The sequence below is a fragment of the Misgurnus anguillicaudatus genome, chromosome 18 (assembly GCF_027580225.2).
Source record: "Misgurnus anguillicaudatus chromosome 18, ASM2758022v2, whole genome shotgun sequence".
In the NCBI taxonomy this organism is placed as follows: Eukaryota; Metazoa; Chordata; class Actinopteri; order Cypriniformes; family Cobitidae; genus Misgurnus; species Misgurnus anguillicaudatus.
The window spans coordinates 34884790-34891100 of NC_073354.2; the positions used below are offsets into that span (position 1 = coordinate 34884790).

Genomic DNA, 6311 nt, shown 5'->3' on the forward strand with positions numbered 1-6311 from the left:
TTTATTTACAAAGACAAAACAAGGGAAAATACACATGAAGGGGAAAACAACATGGACAGTAAATCACTAGACAGAACAGACTAGACACCAGACTTGACTAGACTTGACTTAGAAACTGGACAAGACATGGATTTACTTTATACAAGTAATGTACAAAACGAATGAGCCCAGGACAGCAAACACAAGGGCATGAAATAAGGGAACAAATCAAGAAGGAAACAGGTGACAATGATTAAACAATAACAAGAATAATTAACGAGGAGACAAGGTGGCAATACTGAGAAAGCACATAGCCTGATAAACAAAGCCACGTGCCTTCACACAAAACATGGTACTGTCAGAACCCTGTCACAATAAACTAGAAACTAAGACAAGACAAGATCCTGACAGAATCCTGATAGTATCCCTCCCCCTAGGGACACCACTTGGCGTTCCTCAGGGGGGCGCACAAGACACAACAGAGACAAGGATAAGAGTCACCAAAACATGATAAAAACTAAATCGGAGTTCAAACAAGACACAGTATTAAACAGGTTGGTGTACAATACCAAAATAACAAACATGGAAGGGGGGGGGTTGAGACACACACAAGAGTTCATAATGGGAAAGGTAATGCAGGGTATAGTGGTCAGATGGGTAAAGATGTGGGCAGATTTTGGGATACAGAGAACAGACTGGGTGGAGGAAGCACAGGACAGAACAATTCCAGGGGGTGCAGGACGTGGGGAAGGAGTCCAGGCTGGCTTGGTTGGCTACGCAGGGTTGATCGGCTGCGCAGGCTACAGTGGCTGCATCCTCTATAACTAAGCGAGCAGTTCAACATTCAGGGCATCCGATGCTCCAACTTCCTGGCTCGCGACCATTCCAGATTGTGCGGCATTGGGTGCTGCTCGGTGGATGGGTATGATCCCTGTCGATTCCCAGGAGGGTCGAATCTCCAGAGTCGACTCCTGAGATGGCCTCTCCGGTGTTTTCGTCTTCGCACCGGCTTCCTGTCCTGCCGGTTTCACCCCGGCTCCCTGCCCTGCCGGGTTCGCCCTGGCTTCTGCCGGCTCCACCGTGGTCTCCAAGCCCTCCATCCCTCCACCCAGACTCACCTTGCCAGACTTTTGTTGATGTTTATGTTTGGGTGGTGTCTGGAAGCCACTCTTTGGGGGGGGGGTAATGTCATGGTCATTCCGTGATATGTCTTGTTTCTGTTCTGATTGTCATCACTTGGACTTGTTAATTAATTACCTGATTCACTCCACCTGTTTGTCATTTAGTCTGTGTGTATTTATACCTGTGTGTTTGTGCAATACTCACTGTCGGATCATTGTCGCCATTCCACATCTGTTCCTGTGCTTCATGTCAGTGTTCCAGTTGTACTTACCTGCCCGTTGTTGTTTCTTGTGTTTTATTTTCTGTTTGTTAATAAATGTTATTTATTTATTGTGAACTTTGCACATGCGTCCTGATTCCTGTAACCCATCGTGACACCATCAGTGTTGGGGAAAGTTACTTTTAAAAGTAATGCATTACAATATTAAGTTACTCCCAAAAACGTAACTAGTTACTTTTCATGGAAAGTAATGCTTACGTTACTTTTAGTTACTTTTGCGTTACTTTTTCTTGGCTAAAGCTTGATCTCTTTCAGGCCTTGCAGGTGTTTTTATGACTGAAAAGTTCTGCATTCAGAAATTGCATATTTCATCACAAAAATTTTTAGCTCTGGCCTGCCATCTCAGTTTCTGACTCAAACTGTTTCCACACAGGCACAGAGAGTGCATACGTTAAGTTTAATTCAGTACATATTTTTTAATCAAATTAATTAAACTAAAAAAGTAACTTGAGTTACTTTTTTGAAAAAGTAACTCAAATATTAATGTGTACATTTAAAAAGTAATGCGTTACTTTACTCGTTACTTCAGAAAAGTAATATTATTACCTAACTCAAGTTACTTGTAATGCGTTACCCCCAACACTGGACACCATCCTTATTATGTTAGCTGGATCAAGCTACAAAAATGGCAGGTATAATGTAAAGTCACCTGTTACTAGGACAAAAAGTATTATTTCTGAATCTGAAATATTGAGTGGATTAAGCTCTTTTAATCTGCAAGAGAGGAATAGAAAGAGAAAGGCATTTTAACTGCGTCTGCTCTATTTAAGTTAAAGTGAAGAAATTTACATAAATTATTATATAACACAAGTCACATTTATAACCCCTAGATCCGTTTATAATATATAGGCCAACAATGTCTATCATTTATATACTACACAGATTGTTGTATTCAAGTTTTGAGTTTTCTACAGCTCTCAAAATGTTAATAAATTCTTTCAAATGTGTCATCTTCACAAGTATTACTTCATGCTTCATATGCTTTGACAAACAGTGTTAGGTTTGTTTATGGCAAAGAAAGTTTTGGTTGGTTGGATTTTTTTAAATAAAATATGAAATTAATATAAATGTATTGGGTTAGGTTACACATTAGGCCTACTAGTTGTTTGTCACACATATAGTAGACCATTTCTTTTTTGCTGGGTAATGATTGCCTTTTCCACCGGCTAGTATTTCCGATCCGTGGGAACAGGGGCGTTGCACAAGATCTCGGGCCCTATGCATAGGCAGTCCTGATGGGCCCCCATGCCCCACCCCCATAATATATTCTAGACTTTTCAAGGGCCCTCTCTTCCTTTGGGGCCCTGGTAATCAGTATTGGTTTTACCCCCACTCCGACGCCCCTGCGTGGGAAACACTGTGGACATGTTATTTTATCATCTGCTCATAGTCCAAATGACTTACTGTTACATAATGAAGACTTGGTTTTATTTTAACCTCAAATGCAACGAACCCTACAGACTTATGGAGACCCTTATAAATAATGTTCATATGCAGTGTCTAATTGTACATTTTTTGTAATACTTGACCACAGTGTTTGATCTGTGTTTAATATTTGTACAAATGTCACTAATTCAAACACACACATGCGCACGCACACACGCACGCACACACCATTATGCACATTATGTAATGTCTGTGTTTATCACAAAAACACACAGCAGCACCCAGGAGTCTTATTATAATTTCTCACTTTAACAACATTTACCTCTCAAAGGTCATCACCTCTCATTGTTGACAGTCACTTATTCAGGTGTCATAGATTTGCTGTCACATCTTGCATCAGATCAAAGCTGTTTGTCCGAGCATAGAGGATCTTAGTATTCAACCCCAAATACTTTAAAATTCTTAAATAACCTTTAAATCACTTAAAATGAACATTTATGAACTGTTTTTTCAGTGTCTTTACAATGATGCAGTTATCAGACCACATAACCATAGTCTGGGTTTTATGTTGCAAACACCTGATATGTCAAACTGAAGTCATATATAAGCAATTATTTGGCCTTATTCTACCATATTTACATTTTAACAGTCACTATGAGAAATACTCAAATACTTGAAAAAATATCTTGAAAAACTTTCTTCAGTGAGTAAAATAGCAGATTGTTGCAGAATCAGGCTCTCATTGAGACATTTGAGAGGAGAGGATTTAATCATTATGGGTCAGAAAATGAGACGGTTAAGATAACTGTTAGAGATGAAGAGAAAGTAGCTTGTGATGATGTCCAGACAGTATAAATAAGTGAATATTATTTATACCAACCAGTGACACAAAAACTTTTGAATGGTTAACTTCAATTCAGTAAAATGTATAATGTATTTGATTTAATTATGACTTTACTCACATATGATTAGACAGTTCAGAACTTAAAAAAACTGTGGAAAGCTACACAAATGTACAAATCTCACATATGTGGAATTTAATATGTACGATGTTCTCATTGAGATCAATACAGGCCTGCAGGCTCTTTGTTTTTTAAACTTTATCAAATATTTACTCCATGTTTGCAATAATGTCAAATAAGCAAAATATTTATTCATAAATAAACTATATGTAAAACTACTTTAAAATATGAGAATTATCAACTTAATTATACAGTGTGAAAATAGCAACAGTTTGTTCAAAGGTAAATGAACATTAAACATTAAAAAGTGTTTGTTTTTACAGAGTGAAACTATAAAATAAAAGCCTCATGCAAAGCATCCTGGGAACCAGAAATCCACATCAACTTTTTCAGGTTTTTTCTTCAGATCTTGGTTCCCAGAATGCTTTGCATGAGACTGTTATTTTAGTTTTATTCTGACAAAGACTTGTTAATGTTTAATGTTCATTGAACTACTGCCAATAAATAACATACATTTAAATCTATACAGTAAGTTACTGGCAAACATCTCCCAGTAATACTGTAATTTCTACAGATATTTTTTACAGCGCAAAGAATTTATTACACCAAATCAACACTACCAGCTCCACTATATCAATTCAGTCATTGTATATCAGAAAATCATATTCATTCAAATATCAGAGTGTGTGAATGATTGAATCCACAGATATAAGAGAATATGAGAGTCTTAAAGGCCTTCTGAAAGCGAGGATAAAAAAATCCATAAATCAAAGGATTACAAGTTGAGTTAAAATATGCAAACCAAACTAAAGCCTCAAAAACATCAGCTGGGGTCACAAAATTAAGAAAAGGATCAACAGCAATGGCAATAAAATAAGGCAGCCAGCAGATAAAGAAAACGCCCATAACAAGAGCCAGAGTTTTAGCTGCTTTTCTTTCTCTGTGTGCAGAGCTTTGAATGTTAACACATGTGGTGGTCACAGACACTTTCTCTGACAAAACCTTTGCGTGTTTTTTCACAACATTAAATATGATGATATACAGAGAGCTCATTATAGTTCCTGGAATAATAAATAACAAGATTACACAAATGAGTCCCCATTCTTTGTTAAAAAACACACCACAGCCACCAAAACAAGACATCTGTAATATAAGAGCTTCCAGACCAATAGAATTCACCCCTGAAAACAAAATGCTAAAGCTGTACACAAATGAAAAGATCCATGTAAAGGTGATACATACAGTCACAGTGTTGTTTGTGACCCTCATTCTGTACTTCAGAGGGTCACAGATGGCCCAGTATCGATCAATAGATATTAAACTGAGATGTATTAAAGAGGAAGTACAGAAGGTCATGTCCAAACTAGACTGAACTTTACAAATAACATCTCCCAAAAACCAGCAGCCCTCAACAGATCGCATCATACTGTAGGGCATCACCAGTGAACCCAGCAGACAGCCACACACAGCCAATGACTGAACGAGCAGATGAGTTGGAGACTGAAGCTGTTTGAAGCGAGAGATAGAGATGATGATCAGCAGATTCCCAAAAACTGTCATGAGGATCATGAGTAACATGAAAGCATACATTGCCACTTTAACTACAGTGAGACGATGAGCTCTAAGACAAGAGTCTGGATGTAAAGGATAACACAGGAGAATATTCTCAGTTTCATTGAAAGACATCGTGTCTGAGAGGACTTCCTTTGTAATTGATAACAGACAGACAATTATAACCCAAAGTTTAAACAAAATCATTTTAAAAATTACAACATGGTTAAGGCAAATATCTAAAGAAACATAAACATAAATACAGTACATGCCCATTAAATCTAACTACCCTAAAATAAACCTGATATAGCTTGGATGTGTTCATATATACAGATCAGGTCAGGTCTAAACCCCTCCCCAGCTGTATACGTAACTAACTGATACACAAACATTGTGACTCGTGAGATTAAAATAAAAAATTGTACTGAACTGCGTGTCTTGAATTAAAGATCAACAGAGTGCCCTATTAGAAAAAAATGTCAAAATACCCAGCTGTCACCGAGGCATTACACTATTAAAAGGTCCAAATATTTACTATTAGATAAATATATGTATACAGATATGTATATTTGGTATCAATATTTACCTTTAAGGTACTATTATGCACATTTGAGATACTAATATGCACTCTTTGGTACTAATATGAACCTCTGAGGTTTTTTAAAAGGGTACTGCCCTAGTGAAATTTTGGGGTACATATTTTGACCATTTTTTTCTGACAGTGTGACTCTGGTGGCTATTTACATACCACAAAAAACATGTAAAATTTGTAGGAGATGCACATCATTGTATTATTGTACTTATTAAATCCTATCCTATACCACATTCTGGTTCATCGAGTCCTGCTTTAGTTCTGCGAGAGTTAACTGTGAAGGGAGGTCACGCTGAAGATAACTGTGAAGTTTGGGCCAGTGCCTCTTGCTTAAGAAATATTTGAAAAATAAAATAAAAAAAACTTATGACTTTTGATTATTTTTCCTATTTGTAATGGAACTGTGCTGTTTTAGTTCCTTTGGTCATAACAAGTACGA

The 6311-nt window shown here is 37.1% G+C and overlaps 1 protein-coding gene across 1 annotated transcript; it reads right to left on the reverse strand.

Moving 5' to 3' along the window:
- Window positions 1–4395: 4395 nt before the first annotated feature.
- On the reverse strand, window positions 4396–5415 carry LOC129428926 (trace amine-associated receptor 4-like). The gene has a single exon (XM_055185293.2). It carries the CDS (start codon window positions 5413–5415, stop codon window positions 4396–4398), a length of 1020 nt encoding a protein of 339 aa, XP_055041268.2.
- Window positions 5416–6311: the final 896 nt, after the last annotated feature.

Excerpts from the sequence above, each read along its gene's own strand:
- LOC129428926 (XM_055185293.2), bottom strand. The coding sequence starts at position 5,415 with ATGTCTTTCAATGAAACTGAGAATATTCTCCTGTGTTATCCTTTACAT.